Source organism: Heterodontus francisci, chromosome 41, assembly GCF_036365525.1.
Source record: "Heterodontus francisci isolate sHetFra1 chromosome 41, sHetFra1.hap1, whole genome shotgun sequence".
NCBI lineage: Eukaryota > Metazoa > Chordata > Chondrichthyes > Heterodontiformes > Heterodontidae > Heterodontus > Heterodontus francisci.
In genome coordinates this window covers 32,959,408-32,986,018 of record NC_090411.1, presented here as the reverse complement: position 1 = coordinate 32,986,018, position 26,611 = coordinate 32,959,408, and the positions used below count along the sequence as shown (strand labels likewise).

General features: G+C 46.2%; 1 protein-coding gene across 1 annotated transcript; it reads left to right on the top strand.

The window, feature by feature from the left end:
* Positions 1-6,886: 6,886 nt before the first annotated feature.
* On the top strand, positions 6,887-26,307 carry prmt1 (protein arginine methyltransferase 1). The gene is made up of 10 exons (XM_068019752.1): positions 6,887-6,943; positions 9,054-9,167; positions 9,535-9,690; positions 10,707-10,770; positions 12,356-12,498; positions 13,491-13,578; positions 14,244-14,359; positions 14,643-14,793; positions 22,073-22,194; positions 22,919-26,307. Exons 1-10 carry the CDS (start codon positions 6,926-6,928, stop codon positions 23,000-23,002), a joined length of 1,056 nt encoding a protein of 351 aa, XP_067875853.1. The 5' UTR covers positions 6,887-6,925; the 3' UTR covers positions 23,003-26,307.
* The last annotated feature ends 304 nt before the right edge of the window (positions 26,308-26,611 follow it).

Below are 26,611 nucleotides of genomic sequence, written 5' to 3'. Positions count from 1 at the left end.
AGAAGCTTTTATAAGAAATTGTTTTTTTTTTTCAACATGGAATTCTGATTCTGACATGGTTATGGATTTATCCACCTTTATCTCCTTTTTGCGCTTTCCCCGATTTTCATTGCTCCACCATTGGTGGCGGTGATTACGGCTGTCTTAGTTCCAAGTTCTGGAATTCTCTCCCTAAACCTCTCTGCCTGTTACTCCTCCTTTATGATGCTCCTCTAAAATCAATTCTTTGACCAAGCTTTTTGTCCACCTGTCCTAACATCTCCCTACGCGGTTTAAAATGTTACCTGGTAATGCTCCTAAGAAGCGCCTTGTGCCATTTTACTTCATTAAAGGTGCTGTACAAACACAAGTTGTTCATGATTTAGCTTATTCCAGCGTCTAAAATCAGGAGCCGTTCGTTAATTTTAAACAATAATGAAAATGGATCACAGAGAATGTTGTGCGACCATGTAGGGGTGTCCTGTCAGTTTTTGTTTGTTGAAACCCTCTGATCAAACACATTCTGGAGACTGATAGATGGATGTGGGCAGAGCAGTTGGGGGTTTCCTGGTTGGATTGCTGCCTCCTCTTTCACACTTCCCCTCTTGTGTAGCTAACTTATAGTGGGCAGCACTTCCTGCTTATGATGTCATCAAAATGGGACATCATGACATTTGAAGTGCAGTCACTGTTGTAATGTAGGAAACACAGAAGCCAATTTGTGCACAGCAGGCTCCCACAAACAACAATGTGATAATGACCAGACAATCTGTTTTTGTGTATTATTGAGAGTTGAATATTCACCAGGAGGCCCCATCTCTTCAGATAGCGCCATGGGATCATTTGTGTCCAACCGCGAAGGAAGATGGGCCTCAATTTAATGTCGCAACCGAAAGCCGGCACCTCTGTCAATTCAGCACTCCTTCATCACTAAACTGCCGTCTCAAGCCTAGAGTTGGCACTCAAGTTCCTAGAGTGGGGCTTGAACCCACAGCCTTGTGACTCAAAGGTAAGAGTGGGACCCACTTCTTCTTTCTTTTTCTTTTGGGCCTCCTTATCTCGAGAGACAATGGATACGCGCCTGGAGGTGGTCAGTGGTTTGTGAAGCAGCGCCTGGAGTGGCTATAAAGGCCAATTCTGGAGTGACAGGCTCTTCCACAGGTGCTGCAGAGAAATTTGTTTGTTGGGGCTGTTGCACAGTTGGCTCTCCCCTTGCGCCTCTGTCTTTTTTCCTGCCAACTACTAAGTCTCTTCGACTCGCCACAATTTAGCCCTGTCTTTATGGCTGCCCGCCAGCTCTGGCGAATGCTGGCAACTGACTCCCACGACTTGTGATCAATGTCACACGATTTCATGTCGCGTTTGCAGACGTCTTTATAACGGAGACATGGACGGCCGGTGGGTCTGATACCAGTGGCGAGCTCGCTGTACAATGTGTCTTTGGGGATCCTGCCATCTTCCATGCGGCTCACATGGCCAAGCCATCTCAAGCGCCGCTGACTCAGTAGTGTGTATAAGCTGGGGGTGTTGGCCGCTTCAAGGACTTCTGTGTTGGAGATATAGTCCTGCCACCTGATGCCAAGTATTCTCCGAAGGCAGCGAAGATGGAATGAATTGAGACGTCGCTCTTGGCTGGCATACGTTGTCCAGGCCTCGCTGCCGTAGAGCAAGGTACTGAGGACACAGGCCTGATACACTCGGACTTTTGTGTTCCGTGTCAGTGCGCCATTTTCCCACACTCTCTTGGCCAGTCTGGACATAGCAGTGGAAGCCTTACCCATGCCCACTGAGCCACGGCTAACCGCCTAGTCTCGGCCTATGTCTCATCAGCAGTGTTAAAACATGTTCTATCCATGCCTCAGTTGGTACATTGTGCTTGCTAACATGGAATTGAGTTATACCAGATTCAGTCCCTGGTTTGCTGATGGGAGAAGATTGCCAAAGTCAGCGTGCAAAAAAACTACTAGAATTCCTGATCCTAATTGCGATGCATAAAATTGTGTGGGTAGACCTCCGGTGAAGCCAGGATTGTGACTGGCTGTTGCGCCATGCCAAGTTTGAAGAACCTGCTGGGATTCACTGGGTTCACAGAAGATACCAGAAGGTGGTTGAGCAATGGAACTGTACTCTCAATGTGAGTCTATTCTCTGAGCCACTTTTCCGCAGAGTCTCATCTCATTGTAATACTTTTTGTTTCATATTAATGCGCACTAGTGAACCAAGTTCTGTCTGCAGGTCAAATGATCTAGTAGGTATAACAACTGGCCATGCCACTTTTTTGCCTCCATGGTCTATCCAAGCTATTGACTATCCTGAATTTTTTTTTTTTATTTATTTCCAAAATATACTTTATTCATAAAAATCTGTAAAAATTACATTGCCAAACAGTTTCCAAACAGCACCAAAAAATACAAACATTGCAAGGGAGATCAGTTTCCTTCAATACTGTCATGAGTTTCTTCCCAACCCTTCCGTTTCACAATTGTCATGTCAATTACAGTTTTACATTTACAGCAATTGAGAATATTAACGATACAGTTCGAGGGGTTTCCCAGTGATCCAGCCCCTCAGTCCAGCTTGGTGGGGGAACCTTACACTGTGGTCTTTCCCCATTGAGCCTTTGCTGCGGCTGCCCCAAGCTTTAGTGCGTCCCTCAGCACGTAGTCCTGGACCTTGGAATGTGCCAGTCTGCAACATTCGGTGGTGGACAACTCTTTGCGCTGGAAGACCAGCAAGTTTCGGGCAGACCAAAGGGCGTCTTTCACCGAATTGATAGTCCTCCAGCAGCAGTTGATGTTTGTCTCGGTGTGCGTCCCTGGGAACAGCCCGTAGAGCACAGACTCCTGTGTTACAGAGCTGCTTGGGATGAACCTTGACAAAAACCACTGCATCTCTTTCCACACCTGCTTTGCAAAGGCACATTCCAGGAGGAGGTGGGCGACCGTCTCTTCCCCACCACAGCCAACGCGGGGGCACTGTGCGGAGGGGGCGAGACTTCGGGTGTGCATGAAGGATCTGACGGGGAGGGCCCTTCTCACCACCAGCCAAGCTACGTCTTGGTGCTTGTTTGAAAGTTCTGGTGATGAGGCATTCCGCCAAATGACTTTGGCGGTCTGCTTGGGGAACCATCCGACAGGATCCACCGTTTCCTTTTCCCGTAGGGCCTTGAGGACATTCCGTGCAGACCACTGCCTGATGGACCGGTGGTCAAAGGTGTTTTCCCGCAGAAACTGCTCCACGAAGGATAGGTGGTACGGCGCCGCCCAACTGCATGGTGCGTTCCGCGGCAATGTGACCAGGCCCATCCTTCGCAACACCAGGGACAGATAGAACCTCAGCACGTAGTGACACTTGGAGTTTGCGTACTGGGGATCTACACACAGCTTGATGCAGCCGCACACGAAGGTGGTCATCAGGATGAGGGCCACGTTGGGTACATTTTTCCCGCCCTTGTCCAGAGATTTGAACATCGTGTCCCTCCGGACCCGGTCCATTTTACATCCCCAGACGAAGCGGAAAATGGCTCGGGTGACTGCCACGGCGCAGGAGTGGGGTATGGGCCAGACTTGCGCCACGTAGAGCAACAACGTGAGCGCCTCGCACCTGATGACCAGGTTCTTACCCACAATGGAGAGAGATCGCTGCCCCCACATGCCCAACCTTTGTCGTACCTTGGCTACTCGCTCCTCCCATGTTTTGGTGCACGCCCCGGCCCTTCCGAACCATATCCCCAGCACCTTCAGGTAATCTGACCTGACGGTGAAGGGGACAAAGGATCGGTCAGCCCAGTTGCCAAAGAACATGGCCTCGCTCTTGCCGTGGTTAACTTTGGCTCCCGAGGCCAGTTCGAACTGGTCGCAGATGCTCATCAGTCTGCGCACTGACAGCGGATCCGAGCAGAAAACGGCGACGTCGTCCATGTACAGGGAGGTTTTGACCTGAGTGCCTCCGCTGCCTGGGATTGTCACCCCTCTTATGCTCGCATCCTTCCTAATAGACTCAGCAAAGGGTTCAATACAGCAAACAAACAAGACCGGGGACAGAGGACAGCCCTGTCTGACTCCAGATTTGATCGGGAAACTTTCCGATTCCCACCCGTTGATTGAGACTGCGCTACTGATGTTTGTGTAGAGCAGTTGGATCCAATTGCAGATTCCCTCCCCAAACCCCATTTTGGAAAGCACGTCCATCATGTAGGTGTGCGATATCCTGTCAAAAGCCTTCTCCTGGTCCAGGCTGATGAGGCAGACTAGCCTGAATACTTTACATAAACACCTATTAAGGCTGAAAGAAAGACCTGCGTTGCTATCGTGCCTTACACAGCCTCAGGATGTCTCAAAACAGTTTATAGTTAAATAGCTACTTATGAAGTGTAGTCGCTGTTCTAATGTAGGAAACATAGCAGCAAGGTCCTATATACAGCAGTTGAAATAATGACCAGATAATCTGTATTTAAGTGTTGGTATGAGGGATAAATATTGGCCAGGACACCAGGAGAATTCCCTGCTCCTCTTCGAGTAGTGCCATGGGACCTTTCACGTTCAACTGAGAGGGTAGACGGGACCTTGGTTTAACATCTCATCCAAAGACGGCACCACTGACAGTGCCGCATTCCCTCAGTACCGCAGTGAGTGTCAGCAGAGAGAACGTTCTCAAATTTCCAGAGTGGGACGTAAACCCACAACCTTGAGGTGAGAGTCCTACCAAGTAAGGCAGTGGCGGCAAGGGAACTACCTGAGTAGTAATGATGGATGTAGGTAAAGTGTGCATTTAAATCAACACATGAAAAGAGTGAAAAAAATCAAAATGGGTCTGATTTTTTTTATGGTGAGCAATTACTTTGAATATTTTTTTTTGATTCGTTTGGGGGATGTGAGCGTCGCTGCATAGGCCAGCATTTATTACTCATCCCTAATTGTCCTTGAGAAGGTGGTGGTGATCTGCTGCTTCCAACTGTTGCAGTCCCTGGGTGTAGGTACACCAACAGTGCTGTTAGGAACCGAGTTCCAGGATTTTGACCCAGCGACAGTGAAGGAACAGCGATATAGTTCCAAGTCAGGATTGTATGTGGCTTGGAGGGGAACTTGCAGGTGGTAGTGATCCCATGCATCTGCTGCTCTTGTCCTTCTAGGTGGTAGAGGTCGTGGGTTTGGAAGGTGCTGTTGAAGGAGCCTTGGTGAATTGCTGCAGTGTATGGTACACACGGCTGCCACTGTGCGTCGGTGGTGGAGGGAATGAATGTTGAAGGTGGTGGATGGTGTGCCAATCGAGCGGGCTGCTTTGTCCTGGATGGTGTTCAGTTTCTTGAGTGTTGTTGGTGCTACACACATCCAGGCAAGTGGAGAGTATTCCATCACACTCCTGACTTGTTCCTTGTCGATGGTGGATAGGCTTTGGGGAGACCGGAGGCGAGTTAGTCACCGCAGAATTCCCATCCCCTGACCTGCTCTTGTAGCCACAGTATTTATGTGGCTGGTCCAGTTCAGTTTCTGGTCAATGGTAACCCCCAAGATGTAGATAGTTGGGAATTCAATGATGGTAATGCCATTGAACGCCAAGGGGAGATGGTTAGATTCTCTCTCGTTTGAGATGGTCATTGCCTGGCACTTGTGTGGTGCAATGTTACTTGCCACTTATCAGCCTATGCCTGGATGTTGCCCAGGTCTTGCTGCATATGCACATGGGCAGCTTCATTATCTGAGGAGTCATGAATGGTACTGAACATTGTGCAATCAATGAACATCCCCACTTCTGACCTTATGATGGAGGAAAGGTCATTGATGAAGCAGCTGAAGATGGTTGGGCCTAGGACACTATCCTGAGGAATTCCTGCAATGATGTCCTGCCACTGAGATGATTAACCTGCAACAACCACAACCATCTTCCTTTGTGCTAGGTATGACTCTAACCAACGGAGAGTTTTCCCCCTGAATTCCATTGACTCCAGTTTTGCTAGGGCTCCTTGGTGCCATACTTAGTTAAGGGCAGTCACTCTCACCTTATCTCTGGAGCTCAGCTCTCTTGTCCATGTTTGGAATAAGGCTGTAATGAGGTCAGGAGCTGACAGTCCCTGGCAGAAAATAAGCTGAGCGCCAGTAAGCAGGTTATTGCTGAGCTGGGGAGGGACAACACTGTCGATGACCCCATCCGTCACTTTACTGATGAGCGGGAGTAGGCTGAGAGGGTGGTAATTGGCAGGTTTGGATTTGTTCTGCTTTTTGTGGACAGGGCATACCTGGGCAATTTTCCACATTGCCGGGTAGACGCCAGTGGTGTAGCTGTCCTGGAACAGTTCTGGAGCACAGGTTTTCAGTACTGTTGCCGGAATGTTGTCAGAGCCCATAGCCTTTGCAGGATCCAGTGCCTTCAGCTGTTTGTTGATATCCCATGGAGTGTGGCTGAAGACTGGCATCTATGATGCTGGGGACCTCAGGAGGAGCTATTTGTGGGGTTTTGAGTAATTTGTGCCAGTAATTAAAATGAAGATGATTTTAAGGGACTTGAATCTCCAACCATTAGGTTCCATGACCGAAGCTGCTCTGAATCCACGTGCGTACAGCTGTAACCTTTAATATTTCCTGTTGAGCAGCACTGGCCAATCGGCTGCCTCTTAAGGGGCGGTAAATGAGAAAGACCGCCTCCTTCTCTGATTGACATAATAAAGATCCAATGGAATACACGTGTTGGAGCACCGCCCTCCTGCTTCACCACCCAATGGTATGTCCGCTTTAAGTTTGATTGACATGCCAATGCACCAATTGCTGTTTCCGTCGTTACAGTGGGAGGGTGGAAAGATAGTGACGCGTCAGTGAGTGGCAGCCGCACTGAGCAATGGAGAAGCAGAGGGCGCTCAGACCAGCCAATCAGAGCGCTGGAGGGGCGAGGGCTCAGCTGTGCCTTCTGGGTATAAAAGAGACGACGAACATGACGGCATTTCTTTCACAAGATGGCCGAATGCATGGAGGTAGGTGAGGGCGGATGGGAAGGAGGGGGATGCGGCTGGCAGGCGGGCTTACCGAATAAAAGCCTGAGTCCACACGGTGGGGCCATCAAAATAAAGATCGGGGCACGGTGCTGGGGCCTGGCGGTGAGAGGAGCGGCGCCTGCTTCAGTTAGTTGTCTGAAGCGGGACGGCATGGTTGGGGGCGTGGGAGGGGGTGCAAAATGGAGGTGGCGGCGGGGATTTGGGGCCCTTATTTACCCGTCTCTGGGGCTGATGGAGGGGGAGAGGAGCGGGTTGGTTATTGGGGGGTGGGGGTTATATTTGACCATTTCCCGCCTCCCATCACCCCCTTGTGGATTGAAGCCAATCCTGGGCCCCATGGGGTGGGGGAGGGGCGACCTGAGACCCCTCCCTCCAAAATGCTGCATCTTCCCCTCCCCCTTAGCCTGAACCTGCCACCCCCAGACATTTATCACATAACCCCCTTAACATTATCTACTAGTCAGACTTACCTCTAAATATTCACACTTTTCACTCATTCATATATTCCCTTTTCTCCCCCACCCCAACCTACATTCTTAAGTGAAACCAGTCCAGCTCTCTCGAGTTTCAAGAGGTTGGTGGGGGAAGATTTCCTTTGTTTTCTCTAAATCTCCCACCGCTTACTTGGAGCCAACCATGCAAGATTATGTTGACCAACAGAATAGATGTTTGACTGATTTTTTTTTTTTTGGTGCATGCGGGAGAATAGTAGCCCAGGTTGTCCGAAAACTTTTAGTTTCTGCTGCTGTGACGGTTTTATCTCAAAGTCTGTAATCTTATCTGCAGTTCTGTGGTTTGTAGAGTTTGGGTTCTTTAAATCTTTCAATGTGGATTTTTTTTTTGGAAGTGAGTCATTGGACATTCAATCGGAAATGGCAATTAGAGATTTCCCCCCCCCAAAATGTTCATAATTGTGCCCAAGATTTGGATAAAAGTAATCTTGAGATTTGTCACTAATTTAAATGCAGCTCCTGAGAATTTCTTGAATAAGGGTTGCAAAGTGACTCAACTTTGTACCCCAAATTTGCATAAAACCCACTGATTTGAATATATGGTAGGTACTTGTTGCAAATTTATTATAGTCTCCAGTTTGATACCTATTGCTGTGAAACTTGTTTGTTTTGATCAATAAGGGATGTGCAGGCTACTTTTAATTCACTGGTTTAGGGATTGTCTCTGATCCGAACAATTCCTAGTTCCGGTTTAGAACTTTACGAGTATGGTGCACTGGAATGTTCATTATGCTATTGTCTGGATTAAAAGAGAAATATTTGAGAGAAGTGGGGCAGGTATTTTTACATCATCTGCCTTCCACCTCTAAATAAACATCAGATCATCTAAATCCTCTCGCATATCCTACCCTGCACTATTGTCTCAGTTGTCCATCACCTTGTCCTCACTGATTTCCATCGCTCCTGGTCCCCTAACACTCAAGTACACTCATTCTTCGCACCCTTCAATGGCTTCACTGCTCCGTGTATCTGTAACCTCCTCCAGGCCTACAGCCCACTTGTAAAACACCATTTCTTTCACTTTTGTGCAACCCTGTCCCTTCACCAAATGGTTGACGACTGTAACTTCAGCTGCTCATGTTTTGAAATTTCCTCCATAAACCAGTCTGTGTCCAACTCCCTCTCCCACTTGAAGATCCTCTACCCACTTTTTGAGTACAACTAATATATCCTGCCTTGGCTCCTTTTAAACATCTGTGAAGGTGCTATATAGATGCAAGCAGTTACGGTAAAGCCTGCAATTCAAACAGAGTTCAGATTGTTTGCTCCCTTGCTTTATTTTAATTTTAACGGCCAGATAGAACCCTTGGAGATCTGGGCTCACCTGCTGTGGTTGAAACCAATCATTTTTAATGCTTGTCTTGAGTACAGGTTGCTGATTGGGTCGTGGGAAGGAAACCATGAAGGTAACGTCACTCAGGTTTTTCTTTAGATTGGGGAATGGATGTATTCTGATTGAGTGACAAAGCAGGCTGCAAGGTAATATTGGCTACCTGCTGTCAAGAGGAAGACTTGAGCTTATGGTAAATCCATCTTCAATGTGACCTCTAACATTATATCTCTATTTTGACTGCCAGGTGTCTTCACTCCCTAGTGGTCCGGATGGCAGTGCACCAGTCAAGGCTGGTGCAGAGGACATGACCTCCAAGGATTATTACTTTGACTCCTATGCGCACTTTGGAATTCACGAGGTGAGTAGCAGAAATTGGGTAGGGGAGGGATTATCCATTCAGACCTGGATAATGGAGCTTCAGTTCTAGTCTAGCAGTTTTCCACCGAAGTGTATAATTTCGAATAAGATAAAACTGTAACTCAATGCTGAGCAGCAGCAGCAACTTGTTTCAGCGCCGACTGGTAGGACTTTGATTCCTGGCTGCGGTTTCTCGTGGTGAAGTCTCAACCTGGTGCCAGCCGATGGGTGCAGCGCTTACCCACAGGAGGGAAAATCTGACGTCCGCTCAGTTTAGCATTGGATGCTGGCAGCCTTGTTAGTAAACGAAAACCCGCCTCTGCTACCGAGAACTTTTTTGTGGCTAACGCTTTCCTCTTCTGCCAAAGGAAATGTTGAAGGATGAGGTTCGCACTTTGACCTACAGAAACTCCATGTACCACAACAAGCACCTCTTCAAGGACAAGATAGTCCTAGACGTGGGAAGCGGAACGGGCATCCTTTGTATGTTTGCAGCCAAGGCTGGTGCCAAGAAAGTTATTGGGGTAAGGATTGCACTACGTCTATCATCTGCAAGTCTCAGTTGATGGCGTTCTCAGGCTCTGGACTGTAATGCTGCACCAGGAATAATTAATCTTTTATTTCATTGCTGCTTGTGGTACATTGTTGTTCGCCTTCCTATGCAAGTAGTTTTACTGCACAAAGTAATTTGTTGCATAAAGTGCTTTGGATCAATTGAAACACAAGATACAATATTCATATAATTTCATCATTGTGTAGTTTATCCTTGTTAAATGAAAGGGTCAGGATTACTGTGTGCCAGATGCTGTGCTATTGGAGCCCCAGTGACACTGAGAAATATATGGCATGTAATATTTAGCCGGTCTCAACTAGGGTATAGCTGCCCCTGGACCAGGGAGGGAGAAGTTAGTCTGCACCTGTCTGGTGAATGGTACCAGAAAGTGAGTGAGGAGAGGATCGAGCTAGGCAGGTAATACCTGCATGGTGCCAAATAGTCTAGGATCGGTCCAACTTCAAGTACTATACCGAGGGGCTGGAACCTGTGTGAAACACCTCGGGCTGTATGCACCAAAATGTTTTTGCTGTGTAATGCAAATGTACATTACATATAAAATGGAATGGCAAGAATTGTGAGGCCCCTCATGTTTCTATATCGAAGAAATCTGATCTCTATTGCACTTTCCGAAATGTAAAATTTAAACTGTTTTGTGATGTATTTTTGCACATTTTTATGAATAAAGTATATTTTAGAGGGAAAAAAGTACTGTGTCTAAGAGATCAGTCTTTACTTGGTTTGACAGCCGCCCATCTGCCTTTCCCAACAAAAATCTGTAGTTAGTGGAGAGGAATGGGAATGCTAGTTTTTTTTTTTGCCGCCTTCCTCGAATGAAAAGAATGTGAAGATCCAAGTCTTTTTTTATTAATGTAGAATGACGACTTTGACCTTTTCCAGTTACAACGAATGTTTAAAATGTGAAAGAAAACATTCATTGTGTGGCCTAAAATGGAAACTAATTTTCTTTTCTTTTGAAAAAAACAGATTGAGTGTTCCAATATCTCAGAATATGCTGAAAAGATCATTAAAGCAAACAACCTAGACCATGGTGAGGATCCACGATATATTGTGCTCTATATGTTAGCACAACCTTTACAAACACATGACAGTCTTTTTGTCTTTTTTTTTCTTTCTCCTGGAAGGGCTGACTTGTACGGTACAGTTTTGCTGGCAGCTTGGTACCTGGCCAAGAGTACGTGCTAGAACTAGTGTGCTTCTGGACTGATCAGCCGTGGGTGCACTGTGGCTGAGACCATCTTCTGAATGGCAGGCTATCTGAATTAGTGATGGGGGCAGGGGTAGGTTTCCCTCCCTACTCTTGACTGAGCTAAGCAGGTTTTGCAACAAATTACTTCTGATGTGGCACTACTCGTATCTTGAGTGCTTTACAAGAATAGGGTTAGATACCAAGTAGGCTAGGAGTTTAGATAAGATTGGGGTGGTTGCGGCAAGGTGCTAAAGATGCAGTTAGTTTTTTTTTAAGGTGGCTTTGAAAGAAGAGGGAATCACAGTGAGTAGGCTCAGAAGAGAATTTCAGAACTTGAAATTCAGTGATGGAAGGATTGGAACTGTAGGAGGGAAGGGAGCAAGAAGCAACAGGCTACTTGAATAGCATGGGGCATGATGCTGGGGGATTTAAAAACTGAAGTGGTTGCAACCAATAGTCTTGGGTACTAGGAGTTCGAACGGGTGATGTGAATGCAAGGCAATGCAGGCTGTGACATCTACTAGAGTCTAACTTGACCGGTATGTTACAGCACCTTGCCAAGTGAAACCGTTGCCCACTAAGCCCTCGGCTTTTCACTGCATCTATATTTGGAGGGGCTATTGACTCAGGTAGAACACCAGGATACAGCTGTTGCTGTCAGCACCTTGAGAGATCTGTTGATTAATGGGAACGTGACATTTGGCTTTATTGTGACCCCTGAGGCACTGCACACAGGCAGTCTGTGAAAACAAACACTTTGCACCCAGGGATGTCATTGTGAAGCCATTACTGTTGTAGAACCCTGTGGCACATGCACAATCTCTCTCCCTGGCTTCAATGCGATAGAGCTTATTTTACAGAATGATTTGTTGTTTAATGACGGTGGAAAGCAGAACTGGAACTACGCCAAATCTACTCTAGTTTTCTGAGCTTGTATTTTGTTTGTTAGTGGTGAATCTTTGATTTCTGCCTTTCTAATGCTGACCCATGCCCAGCTAGCTTTGCAAAGTGATATTCCTTGAGTAAACCTAGATTACAGAGGGTGGGTAAAGAAGAGATTTCAGCTGCTGATTTGTCCTCGCCTGCTGTCTGCACTACTGTATATTCTTAGGAGTTACTGAACAGTTATCTGCAATGGAAATCATGACTATCTTAGCAATAAGGCCTATTGTAGTTGCTCCTCTGCTGAGATCTGCAAGCTCAACGCTGAATGACTGGACTGCGCCCCCACTATGGAGTTTCTCTGCTCTCTTATGTCTGAGCTGTAGATCACTGGGTTAGATTTTTACTGTCTGATATGAAATGGGGAGTGCTTGAGTTTGTTTAATTCTGTGTTGAGCTACTGTCTAAATGCCCATGTCATTGGAAGGAAAATGGTGCAGGGAGCTGCTCGTGAATATACTGACTGCTCCGCTTTCTGTCGCAGTTATCACTATAATCAAGGGCAAGGTAGAGGAGGTGGAGCTGCCCATGGAGAAGGTGGACATAATCATCAGTGAATGGATGGGCTACTGCCTCTTTTATGAGTCAATGCTGAACACAGTTATCTACGCAAGGGACAAGTGGCTGGTATGTGTAAGAGAGCAAATTGGGCAGAGGTGCAAGATTGTGTGAATGCTGTTAGTTTAGTACAGTCTGCTTAACCATTCAAACAGTGATCCAGTAGAGTCTAAGTGTAAACTTCAACTGGATTTCAAACATTTCCCCCGCCCCTCTCCGCCCCCCCCCCCCCCCCCCCCCCACCACCAGCTGCACCTGAAATGGTTGGCTGCAGTTTATTTTAATGCTGTTGGAGCCTGATTTCAGTAAGATCTTCTTGTGCTGAATAGACGCCTGCTGGAGATTTGGGCTTCCCAAAGTGCTATACAGCCAATCAAATACTTTTTTGAAAGGACTCACTGTTTTAATGTAGGAAATGCACAGGTCATGGCTTCCACTGCTGCCTGGCAGCTTCTCATACCTTGTTTGTATGGGAAGACAGACTGCGAACATCGGCAGGTGTGCTCAGCTGTCACCACAAAGTTTGATCCTGTCCTCATCTGAAAGCCCTGTGCACACTGTCTAGTTGCTGTCAGTGGTTCTGAGGCAAATTTGACATGTCCCAGTTGCTATCTGGCTGAGAGAATAGTAACTATTAATGTCCAGTTCAGAGTATCTCATATGCCATTAAAAAGCTTTGGACATATGCCCTGCATGAAGTAAAAATATTCCGCATGCTGTATATGATTACAAGTGAATTGGTGCTTCATTCCTTTCCTTTGATCCACAGACTTTGTGATGCAGCTTTGGGGAATTTCTTCACATTATATAAGTTTGAGTTATTGTTCAGTAAATGTCTGTGTGTTTCCTGTCTGGGTTGTTGAGGCACAGTGTTGAGTAGTTGGTCCAGTTACACGCACACGGGGCAAGCTGTGACTTCAATTAAAGCTTTGCTGTTCACCCTCCTTTGTGTAGCGAGGGCAGTAGTGCCTGTGTCTCCTGATCAGCAGTTGGATTGTAGGGCAAGGCTGGGGTTTTACTGCACATTTTATTCTTCCCTGATCTATCGGTCCCTTTTGCAGCAACCAGACGGCCTTATTTTCCCAGACCGAGCTGCTCTGTACGTCACAGCCATTGAAGACAGACAGTACAAGGACTACAAGATCCACTGTAAGTTTACATGGAAACTCATTTATTTGAGGGGAAAAAATGCATTTATATAGCACATTTATATGCTTCACCCTGGGGCCTCCCAAAGTGCTATACAGCCAATCAAATACTTTTTTGAAAGGACTCACTGTTTTAATGTAGGAAATGCACAGTGAGATCCCACATCCAGCAATGACCAGATAATCTGTTTGTGACGCTCGTTCTGGGATATATCATGGGCATGACCCAATGAGAGCTCCCCTCGGTTTAATGTCTGAACTGAAAGGCGGCACCTCCAACAGTGCAGCACCCCTTCAGTACTGCACTATATTGTTAGCCTAGATTTTTGTGTTCAAGTCTGGAATGAGACATGAACTCACAAGAGCACTGCCATTGAGCCATGGCTGACACTGGGACGTTTTAGGTGTACAGCAATTAATTTTTGTTATGTTAAGAGACCTCAGCACAAATCAAAGGGCTGCCTTGCGAGGGAGTCTGAGGTGAGTTCTCTATTTTGCTCGAGATTTGCTGCTGAGCCAAGGATAGTATCTGGAGATGATTCTGCAACTGTATGGTTTTATTAGGTTTGGGGGCGGTGGGTGATTACGTTGGGTAGAATTTTTTTTAAGCTATTATTAACTTAATCTGTGAGTTAGTAACCAGCTTCTTTTTACTTTTGTTGGTAGGGTGGGAGAATGTCTACGGTTTCGATATGTCCTGTATCAAGGACGTGGCCATCAAGGAACCACTGGTGGACGTAGTGGATCCCAAGCAGCTGGTGACCAATGCCTGCCTCATCAAGGTTGGCATGTGTTTTTATTCCATTCAGTTTCCTTCTTGGGACTGGTTGGGTGGGAGGTGGTGTTCGAGAATGGACACATTCAACTTCACATTCCTGCTTTACACTAGACCACTGCAAGGACAAACAATTGGGCAGGTAGGGTTTGGGGTTCCTGTTGTCTGAACTCCTTCCAGCAATATGAAGGATGGCACTAACTTAGCAGGAGTTTGGCTGCAAGATATGAGACCTGAAGGCATGAGGTTTGCGTGTGTGTGTAATGCAGTTGAATTATCTGTATCTTCAGGAGGTGGACATTTACACAGTGAAAGTAGACGACCTGTCATTTACATCACCTTTCTGCCTACAAGTCACACGCAACGACTACATCCACGCGCTGGTAGCGTACTTCAACATTGAGTTCACTCGGTGCCACAAGAGGACAGGATTCTCTACAGGTAACAGTTTGAAGAGAGCTTCGAGGCAGTGGACTTGTCATTTAATGCCGAGTGACCTAGAAGGTTGAAATCTGAATAAAAACAAGAAATGCTGGAAATACTCAGCAGGTCTGGCAGCATCTGTGGAGATCTATGTACACTGACCCTAAACATTAACTCTGCTTCTCTCTCCACAAATGCTGCCAGCCCTGCTGAGTATTTCCAGCATTTCATGTTTTTATTTCAGATTTCCAGCATCCGCAGTATTTTGCTTTTATTTTGGGTTGAAATTGCAATTGTGCTTAAAATGATGCTGGGAAACAGACCTTGCATTGAGTACTGTTGGCCTTAATTTCAAAATGATCAAGTTTGTGTTCAAAATCTTAAGTGGCATTACCCCATCCCATTTCTGTGACCCCCCCCCCACCTCCAACCATCTGATCTCTGTGCTCCTCCAATTCTGGCCTGTTGAGAACCTGTGATTTTCCTCACCTTCACCTGCCTGGGACCTAAGCTTTGGAATTCCCTCTCTAAACTCTTCCCCTTTAAGTTTGCTCCTTGTCTGCTACCTGTTATTAATCATAGAATCATTCAACGGAGGATGCCAGATTTTTCCCTTCAATTATTTATCCAGTTCCTTTTTGAAAGTTAACCTTTGAGACAATGCATTCCTGATCAGTTTTTACCAATTATCTTCAATCTATGTAGCCTGGTTACTGACTCTCCTGCCAGTGGAAAGTGTTTCTCCCTATCAAATGTGATCATAAAACCCCAGCGCAATTTAGGTCAGGGGGAGGCGGTGGCGTAGTGGTATTGTCACTGGACTTTTAACTCACAGACCCAGGGTAATGTTCTGTGGACATGAGTTCAAATCCCACCACAGCAGAAGGTGGAATTTGAATTCAATTAATAAATCTGGAATTAACAAGCTAGCCTAATGATGGCCACTAAACCATTGTCGATTGTTGTAAAAACCCATCTGGTTCACTAATGTCCTTTAGGGAAGGAAATCTGCTGTCCTTACCTGGTCTGGCCTACATGTGACTGCAGGCCCACAGCAATGTGGTTGACTCTTACATGCCCTCTGAAATGGCCTAGCAAGCCACTCAGTTGTATCTAACCACTACGAAGTCAATAAAAAGGAATTAAACTGGACGGACCACCCGGCATTGACCTAGGCACCGGAAAAATGACTGGCAAAACCCAGCCCTGTCAACCCTGCAAAGTCCTCCTTCCCAACATCTGGGGCCTTGTGCCAAAGTTGGGAGAGCTGTCCCACAGACTAGTCAAGCAACAGCCTGACATTGTCAGGTATGATTCCATAAGTATGGCTGTGTCCCAGACACTGCCATCACCAGCCCCGGGTATGTCCTGTCCCACTGGCAGGACAGACCCACCAGAGGTGGCAGCACAGTGGTATACAGTAGGGAGGGAGTTGCCCTGGGAGTCCTCAACATCGACTCTGGACCCCATGAAGTCTCATGGTATCAGGTCAAACATGGACAAGGAAGCCTCCTGCTGATTACCACCTACCGCCCTCCCTCAGCTGATGAGTCAGTACTCCTCCATGTTGAACAGCACTTGGAGGAAGCACTGAGGGTGGCGAGGGCACAGAATGTACTCTGGGTGAGGGACTTCAATGTCCATCACCAAGAGTGGCTCGGTAGCACCACTACTGAACGAGCTGGCCGAGTCCTAAAGGACATAGCTGCTAGACTGGATATGTGGCAGGTGGTGAGGGAACCAACAAGAGGGGAAAACATACTTGACCTCGTCCTCACCAATCTGCCTGCCACAGATGCATCTGTCCATGATAATATTGGTAGGAGTGACCACCGCACAGTCCTTGTGGAAACGAAGTCCCGCCTTCACATTGGAGGTCAATCATCTGAGCTCCAGGACATCACTGCAGGAGTTCAAACAAAAGAACAAGTACAGCACAGGAACAGGCCGTTCGGCCCTCCAAGCCTGTGCCGCTCTTGATGCCTGCCGAAACTAACACCTTCTGCACTTCCGGGGCCCATATCCCTCTATTCCCTTCCTATTCATATATTTGTCAAGATGTCTCGAAGATGTGATGAAGATGATTGATGAGGGAAGGGCGGTGGATGTTGTCTATATGGACTTTAGTAAAGCCTTTGACAAGGTCCTGCATGGCAGACTGGTGCAAAAGGTGAAGTCACACAGGATCAGAGGTGAGCTGGCAAGATGGATACAGAACTGGCTCAGTCACAGAAGACAGAGGGTAACAGTGGATGGGTGTTTTTCTGAATGGAGGGATATGACTAGTGGTGTTCCGCAGGGATCAGTGCTGGGACCGTTGCTGTTTGTAGTATGTAGAAATGATTTGGAGGAAAATGTAGCTGGTCTGATTAGTAAGTTTGCGAATGCTTTGCAAGACACCCAACACCACCTCCTTTTTGATATCTGCTATCGTATCTGCTTCCACCACCTCTTCTGGCTGCAAATTCCAGGCACTCACCACCCCCTGTATCAAAAAAAACTTGCCTCGCACATCCCCTCTAAACTTTGCCCCTCGCACCTTAAACCTATGTCCCCTAGTAACTGACTCTTCCACCCTGGGAAAAAGCTTCTGAATATCCACTCTGTCCATGCCGCTTATAACTTTGTAAACCTCGATCATGTCGCCCCTCCACCTCTGTCGTTCCAGTGAAAACAATCCGAGTTTTTCCAACCTCTCCTCATAGTTAATGCCCTCCAGACCAGGCAACATCCTGGTAAACCTCCTCTGTACCCTCTCCAAGGCCTCCACATCCTTCTGGTCGTGTGGCGACCAGAATTGCACGCAATATTCTAAGTGTGGCCTAACTAAGGTTCTGTACAGCTGCAACATAACTTGCCAATTTTTATACTCTATGCCCCAACCGATGAAGGCAAGCATTCCGTATGCCTTCTTGACTACCGTATCCACCTGCATTGCCACTTTCAGTGACCTGTGGACCTGTACGCCCAGATCTCTCTGCCTGTCAATACTCCTAAGGGTTCTGCCATTTACTGTATACCTCCCACCTGCATTAGACCTTCCAAAATGCATTACCTCACATTTGTCCGGATTGAACTCCATCTGCCATTTCTGCGCCCAAGTCTCCAACCGATCTATATCCTGCTGTATCCTCTTGACAATCCTCATCATTATCCGCAACTCCACCAACCTTTGTGTCGTTCGCAAACTTACTAATCAGACCAGCTACATTTTCCTCCAAATCATTTCTATATACTACAAACAGCAACGGTCCCAGCACTGATCCCTGCGGAACACCACTAGTCATATCCCTCCATTCAGAAAAACACCCATCCACTGTTACCCTCTGTCTTCTGTGACTGAGCCAGTTCTGTATCCATCTTGCCAGCTCACCTCTGATCCTGTGTGACTTCACCTTTTGCACCAGTCTGCCATGCGGGACCTTGTCAAAGGCTTTACTAAAGTCCATATAGACAACATCCACCGCCCTTCCCTCATCAATCATCTTCGTCACTTCCTCAAAAAACTCAATCAAATTAGTAAGACCCTTCACAAAACCATGCTGTCTCTCGCTAATAAGTTTGTTTGTTTCCAAATGGGAGTAAATCCTGTCCCAAAGAATCCTCTCTAATAGTTTCCCTACCACTGACATAAGGCTCACAGGCCTATAATTTCCTGCATTATCCTTGCTACCCTTCTTAAACAAAAGAACAACATTGGCTACAGGTGAGGTCCCAGAGGACTGGAGAATAGCCAATGAGGATGCAAAGATTTCTGTCAAGGCCCCAGCAATTTCTTCCCTTGCCTCCCTCAGTATTCTAGGGTAGATCCCATCAGGCCCTGGGGACTTATCTACCTTAATGCTTTGCAAGACACCCAACACCACCTCCTTTTTGATAATGAGATGACTTGAGACTATCTGCACTCCCTTCCCTAGGCTCATCATCCACCAAGTCCTTCTCCTTGGTGAATACTGATGCAAAGTACTCATTTAGCACCTCACCCATTTCCTCTGGCTCCACGCATAGATTCCCATCTCTGTCCTTGAGTGGGCCAACCCTTTCCCTGGTTACCCTCTTGCTCTTTATATATGTGTAAAAAGCCTTGGTATTTTCCTTAATCCTGTTTGCCAATGACTTTTCATGACCCCTTTTAGCCCTCCTAACTCCTTGTTTAAGTTCCTTCCTACTGTCTTTATATTCCTCAAGTGCTTCATCTGTTCCTAGCCTTCCAGCCCTTTACAAATGCTTCCTTTTTGACTAGGCTCACAATATCCCGTGTTATCCAAGCTTCCCGAAACTTGCCAAACTTGTCTTTCTTCCTCACAGGAACATGCTGGTCCTGGATTCTAATCAGCTGACGTTTGAAAGACTCTTACATGTCAGATGTTGATTTACCCTCAAACAGCCGCCCCCAATCTCAATTCTTCAGTTCCTGCCTAATATTGTTATAATTAGTCTTCCCCCAATTTAGCACCTTCACCCGAGGACTACTCTTATCTTTATCCACAAGTACCTTAAAACTTATGGAATTATGGTCACTGCTCCTGAAATGCTCCCCCACTGAAACTTCGACCACCTGGCCGGGCTCATTCCCCAATACCAGGTCCAGAATGGCCCCATCCCTAGTTGGACAATCTACATACTGTTTCAAGAAGCCCTCCTGGATGCTCCTCACAAATTCTGCCCCATCTAAGCCCCTAGCGCTAAGTGAGTCCCAGTCAATATTGGGGAAGTTAAAATCACCCACCACTACAACCCTGTTACCTTTACATCTTTCCAAAATCTGTCTACATATCTGCTCCTCTACCTCCCGCTGGCTGTTGGGAGGCCTGTAGTAAACCCCCAACATCGTGACTGCACCCTTCCTATTCCTGAGCTCCACCCATATTGCCTCGCTGCATGAACTCTGAGGTGTCCTCCCGCAGTACAGCTGTGATATTCTCCTTAACCAGTAATGCAACTCCCCCACCCCTTTTACATCCCCCTCTATCCCGCCTGAAGCTTCTAAAGCCTGGAACATTTAGCTGCCAATCCTGCCCTTCCCTCAACCAAGTCTCTGTAATAGCAACAACATCATATTTCCAAGTACTAATCCAAGCTCTAAGTTCATCTGCCTTACCTGTTATACTTCTCGCATTGAAACAAATGCACTTCAGACCACCAGTCCCGCTGTGCTCAGAAACATCTCCCTGCCTGCTCTTCCTCTTCGTCCTACTGGCCTTATTTACTATGTCCTCCTCATTTACTTCACTAGCTGTCCTCCTGCTCTGGTTCCCACCCCCCTGCCACACTAGTTTAAACCTTCCCGAGTGACGCTAGCAAACCTTGCAGCCAGGATATTAGTGCCCTTCTAGTTTAGATGCAACCTGTCCTTCTTGTACAGGTCCCATCTGTCCCTGAAGAGAGCCCAATGGTCCAGATATCTGAAATCCTCCCTTCTACACCAGCTGCTCAGCCACGTGTTTAGCTGCATTATCTTCCTATTTCTAGCCTCACTGGCACGTGGCACAGGGAGTAATCCAGAGATTACAACCCTAGAGGTCCTGTTTTTTAACACTACCTAACTCCCTAAACTCCCCCTGCAGGACTTCATCACTCTTCCTGCCTATGTCATTGGTACCGATGTGTACCACAACCTCTGGCTGTTCAGAATGCCCTCTGTCCGTTCAGAGACATCCTTGACCCTGGCACCAGGGAGGCAACATACCTTCCTCGAGTCTCTTTCATGTCCACAGAAGTGCCTATCTGTGCCCCTGACTATAGAGTTCCTCAGGATAGTGTCCTAGGCTCAACCATCTTCAGCTGCTTCATCAATGACCTTCCTTCAATCATCAGGTCAGAAGTGGGGATGTTCGTTGATGATTGCACAATGTTCAGCACCATTCGTGACTCCCCAGATACTGAAGCAGTCTGTGTAGAAATGCAGCAAGACCTGGACAATATCCAGGCTTGGGCTGATAAGTGGCAAGTAACATTTGCGCCACACAAGTGCCAGGCAGTGATCATCTCCAACAAGTGAGAATCTAACCATCTCCCCTTGACATTCAACGGCATTACCATCGCTGAATCCCCAACTATCAAGTTCCTAGGGGCTACCATTGACCAGAAACTGAACTGGAGTAGCCATATAAGTACCGTGGCTACAAGAGCAGGTCATAGGCTAGGAATCCTGCGGCGAATAACTCACCTCCTGACTCCCCAAAGCCTGTCCACCATCTACAAGATAAAAGTCAGGAGTGTGATGGAATACTCTCCACTTGCCTGGATGGGTGCAGCTCCAACAACACTCAAGAAGCTCGACACCATCCAGGACAAAGCAGCCAGCTTGATTGGCATTCCATCTGCAAAAATTCACTCCCTCCACCACTGACGCACAGTGGCAGCAGTGTGTACCATCTACACTATGCGCTGCAGCAATGTACCAAGGCTCCTTAAGACAGCACCTTCCAAACCCGCGACCTCTACCAACTAGAAGGGCAGCAAATGCATGGGAACACGACCAGCTGCAAGTTCCCCTCCAAGTCACACACCATCCTGACTTGGAACTATATCGCCATTCGTTCACTGTCGCTGGGTCAAAATTCTGGAACTTCCTTCCTAACAGCACTGTGGGTGCACCTACCCCAAATGGACTGCAGTGGTTCAAGAAGGCAGCTTGCCACCACCTTCTGATGGGCAATTAGAGATGGGCCAGCGACACCCAAATCCCATGAATGAATTTTTTAAAAAGTTGTTTTTTCTTGTGCAAGGGATCACTCAGTAATGCTGGGGAGTGTATGTTGGTCAAGGACATGGTGGGGATTGCCTCCTCGCGATAAATAGCCTACCCTGTGTTCCATTTGAGCTTGTAGTGAAGATTAGCAGTTTGGATGAAGTAGTGACCATACAGCTGTGTCCCAACTCCAAATCGGTGGTTGGGGGTCGCGTGAGTTTGGCTCTTTAAATGCGAGTCAGTAAAGCGCTGAGGTAAGAAACCAAGATACCTTGCTGCTGTCAAACACTAATTTCCATCATCCCAGTCCTAGACAATTCATACAGATAGGGTCCGGGTACTGAAGATACAATTTCATTATTTTATAGGTGGGTTGAGATAATAATCTTTGCAGTTGTTCCAATTTCCTATTTCCCAGGGCTGCAGCTGCAGACGTCTGATACAGCTGTGCTTGCTTGCATTGTAGTGCCACGTCTGTGTGAGTGACATTATCATCTCAGCCAATTTCTTGGCAACCATGCAATCAAACTCTGTCTCTGTCCTGTCCATGAGTGCACAGTACTGGTGCTAATGGTGTAACCCGCCTCTGTTCTTGAATTGTAGCCCCTGATGCCCCCTACACTCACTGGAAGCAGACTGTTTTCTACATGGAGGACTACTTGACAGTCAAGCGAGGCGAGGAGATTTTCGGAACAGTCAGCATGAAACCTAACACCAAGAACACTGTAAGTTTTTTTTTAAAATACATTTGCTTCGAAACATTTGTGGCTGAGATTCCATCCATACTACTTTTTTGAGTATTATGCATAGTTCTGGCTTTCATATCACAAAAGGATATCGAGACACTAGGGAAGGTGCAAAAAGAATTTATAAGCATGATACCGAAACTGAGCATTTGCTCTTGAGAGGGATCCAAAATGGGGAGTGCTGTTAGTCTGGAGCCGCTCCTGTTAATCCAGCTGAAGAGTAGCATTGGCAGCAGTCGGGGAAGCAGGTTCCTCAGTTGTGGTAAGCATGCAGCTGAAAGCTGGTGCAGAAATCTGTACTCAACTGGATCATAAAATAGCAGGAATAGGCCATACAACCCATCAAGCCCACTTTGCCGTTCAGTAAAGATCATGGCTGATCATCTACCTCAACTCCAATTTCCTGCCCTATCCCTTGATTCCCTTAGTGCCCAAAGTTCTGTTGATCTCAGTCTTGAATATACACGACGTCTGAGCATCCACAGTGGTCTGGGGTGGAGATGTTCAAAGATTCATAATCCTCTGAATGAAGGCATTTCTCCTTTTATCTCGATCCTAAATGGCCGACCCCTTATCCCGCAACTGACCTAGTTCTACTTCTAGATTCTCCAGCTAGGGGAAACGGCCTCTGAGTACCTACCATGAGATACATTTAAATGAAAGAAAACACTGATATACGTTTTGTGACCTTTTTTTCCTCCAGCGGGATCTTGATTTCACTGTCGACATTGAATTCAAGGGGCAACTGTGCGAGATGTCTGGCTCCATCGACTACAAGATGCGCTAGATCGACCTCCATCCCCCTCCTCCAGCTGCGCGCACCGTCCTCACCGCTCCATTCAGTCTCCAGCACGACCACTGTAGTGTCCTATATAAAGATAACATTTTCAGGATTTAAAAAAAAAAGTAATTTGGTTGTGCGACTGACTGCTCCTCTTCTTGATCAGTTGAAGTCCGTTAACACGGCATATGAGCTGGGAGGAGGGGGAAAGAAATCTAGAGTAATTCTAGGAATAACTGTTGCCACTTGCGCTATTATGGAACCATTCTTAAGCTGCTGTACTCATTATGTTTTTGTTCTATTTTGAAACAGAAACATTTTAATGTAAATCCCTGATTCTGAGCTATATCTACCTTGGCAGGGAGGAGCTGCGATCAGATCAAGTTTGTTTTGATTTTTTTTTTAAGAATGGTACTTTAGATTTCTGCTAGTTCCCTAATTTGGCAAATCATCCTTCAGTCAGCAGAGCAATTACGACCTAACTTCAAGTGCGTCATACTTTTGCGGTTTTTAAAAATTTATTTTTGGGACCTCGTTCGTGACTGGCGAACACTTTGTTTTCTTGAGTGAAGTTGCATTTCGATGTGTGGTGGGGGAAGAGTGTTAAAACTATTGTTACTATATAAACCTTCAGAGATGGGAGGTGGAGTTCAAGAGTAACGGTGAGATCTAAACCATTAACCCCACCCCCTCCCCCTCAAACAAATGCAGTCGGGTTGAGAAAACTGTTTGGGGTGATTGGCAGATGGGTTGGAGATTTATTTTCAAACTTGTTTGCTGCATCGGAAGCTAATATTTCAGTTGTACCCATTCTGTAGCTTCTGTAAGACTGCATGAGCACAAATTTCCTGATTCCACTGGAACGCAAGGCTCAAAATTCCCAGTGCCAAGAGTGGATCTGAGTTGTGCTTCTGCGTTTAGGCCAACTACAGCTGGTTGTGATAAATCTGGTACATGCAATACTGAATTGTAGCTTCTGTGAACGTCTTGTATTTTGTAAAAATTCGACTCATTGCAAGAAGGTTGCTGTTTGGCTGGGGTGTCATGTCTGTTCCTTGAGTCCCTGGTCTCACCATGATTGACTCTCTCCATCTCCTTCAAAGTAGTTCAACTTGACTTTAGTTTGCCTTTTTTGTCCCAAAATTAAATGATTTTTCTACAGTGATTTATCCATCCATTAAATTGGCAACATTTTGAAATATCTGTCCTCCCTCCCGCCTTCAGGTGCAAAGAACTCTAGGTTCAGTGTTAACTTTTTGTTTCTCGAGCAATTGCCAAGTAACCTTTAGTGGTGGATGTCACTTATGCTCGATAACCCATCGTCTGGCGATCCACTTAAAGCGTGAAGTTAAGTGTGACTTGAGTTTGTTGCTTCACCTCTACGTAGCTGCTGCTCATTTATCCTCTGCACAAGGCTCTATGTAAATTCCATTGTGTATGTAGAGTCTTCAGGTCTGAGCACCTGTGTCGAAGGTTTGTGACGGCCTGCTTGTTTTGCGCATTGCAAGAGTCCATGTTACTGTGAAACTTGGCAGAGCCAAGTCATCCAAGCTCTATAACCTTGCCGGTCCAGTTGAACAACTACCTTGCTAATTCACTTGGTGATTGGGAATGCGCTGTGCGGTAAGAAATTGGGGGAGTTGTTCTGAAACTTAGGGAATTTTGAATCTGCTCTGGGCAGAGACACTATGTGTAAAAATCACCTGATAGTGGTACCCATTGTGCCTGGTAAGCGATTGCCATTGAGCTTGTTTTTAAAAAGCTGAATGGAAGTGGCTGCATATCTTGAGTAAAATAGTCACCTGAGGGCTGTAACTATCCTTTGTTATCTTCTCACTCTGTTCTCCATGTGTGTCCCCCCCCCCCCCCCCCCTTTTTTAAACCCAACACCACCTTCTATTTGCAAGTAGTGCTTGCACCAGGTGAGGAATTAGACATTTGTAAGGCTGCAGGTTGGCGTAGCTGTGGTATACGTTACAGCCCTGGTGCGATGGAAATCATTGCTTTGTAAACACTATCTTAAACGGTTATTGTTTGAGCAGAATATGATCTCCTTAGCGACGCACCATTCAGGTTGAGAAAAGGGGTTTTAACTTCTAGGTCTTGTGCATGTGACTGTATTTGGCTGAAAACACTAATGTTTCATTTCCCTCCCTCCAATTGGCTTGTACTGCAAGTTTCATGAGAACCACCTTTAGTGGTGGATGTCATTTATGATGCTCCATCATCTGGCGATCCACTTAAAGTGTGACGCAAGCATGTTTTACCGTCCTGGTGATATGGTTTGAGAGTCTGGCTAGGGAGCATTGACCAGTGATACAGCTGACAGTCATCTCTGACTGAATTCTGGTTTTCACACCTGTCTGCTGTCCAGCAAAGGTCACACGCCCTGGCTGATCTTTTTTCTCTCTACCCTTACCAGCCTCATCAATTGCTGTAGCTAATTGTAACACCCCTTGCTATCTTCACTGAGTTCTGCACAGATATGGCTCAGTACGACACCAGTTGGTGCATCGGATGGTTCCCCACTAACCTATTTGGTTAGGTCTGTTCATCAGGTCTGAAAGTAAAACTAGAAACAAGATGCTCCTTGGAATCTGAGTGATGCCTTGCTATACCAATTTTTTTTGATATGTGGAGATGGTGTTTCAGTTATGTACAATACAATATCCAAGGGCTGTGACCAAGCTTTGATTTGACTGAATGGCAATTCTTGGCAGAATGTTTTAACTTTTCCTATATGTGCTTTTCCTCAGTTTTTAAGGTGCACATTCCACCCTAATTGAATCTTTAATTGGGAATGTTTTGGCCTGCAGCTATTATTTGACATTTGCTTCCTGGGTGCAATTTCATCTCTGCTGTTACTGAGCCAAGGCCTGGTGGGCTGCTGCGAATGCTGTTGTGCCCGCGGTTCGGCCTGTCGCCCGACTGCTGTTTAGAAGCTGTCATCTGATGGTTTTTAGCACGTTAGAGTCGAGCCAGGGATCTGAGCAAGTTGCTCTGTATTGCAGTCCTGATACCCTTAAGATTTTCTTTAGGGATAAGGAGTAGTAGAAACTACTTTTTTTTTTCTCCCCCCACACATCTTTTAGTTTTAAAGGGACAGTTGTATTTCTAAGCCTTGTTACAGCCCTGACTTGTACCTAAAATTGATCTTTTTAAAGAGTATTAGTGTATGTTGAGACTGCCATGTTGGTCTTCTAAACCCCTAAGTACTGACTGGCAAACATTGTGACTGTGTAGTAAATTATGCTTTTGTTGTTTTTATATATGGTGACATTCATTGAGAATAAAAGTTTGACTTAAACTTTCTCTTGTGCAAGTCTGTTTTCTTCAGCTGCCACTTGTCACCTTTGAGATACCATTTTAGAGACAAGTAGCAATGATTTTCCCCTGTTGTAATGCTATGATAATGCAGATCACTCCTCAAGTTTGAGATAAATGCAGGATCTGACAATGCTCAGCCAGCCAGGAGAACTGATAAAATATTTTAGGACTGACTCCTTTGCTAAAACTTTTTGAAGAGTCCATACCCAAAAAGTGAACTTGTTTGCTATGACTTATCCAGCATATTTTTATTTTTTGTTTGATTTGCAGTGGCAGCTGTCGTTGCTT

Coding starts and splice junctions, on each gene's coding strand:
- prmt1 (XM_068019752.1), top strand. Junction 12,499..13,490: donor ACGCAAGGGACAAGTGGCTG/GTATGTGTAAGA, acceptor TCCCTTTTGCAG/CAACCAGACGGCCTTATTTT. Junction 22,195..22,918: donor AACCTAACACCAAGAACACT/GTAAGTTTTTTT, acceptor TTTTTCCTCCAG/CGGGATCTTGATTTCACTGT.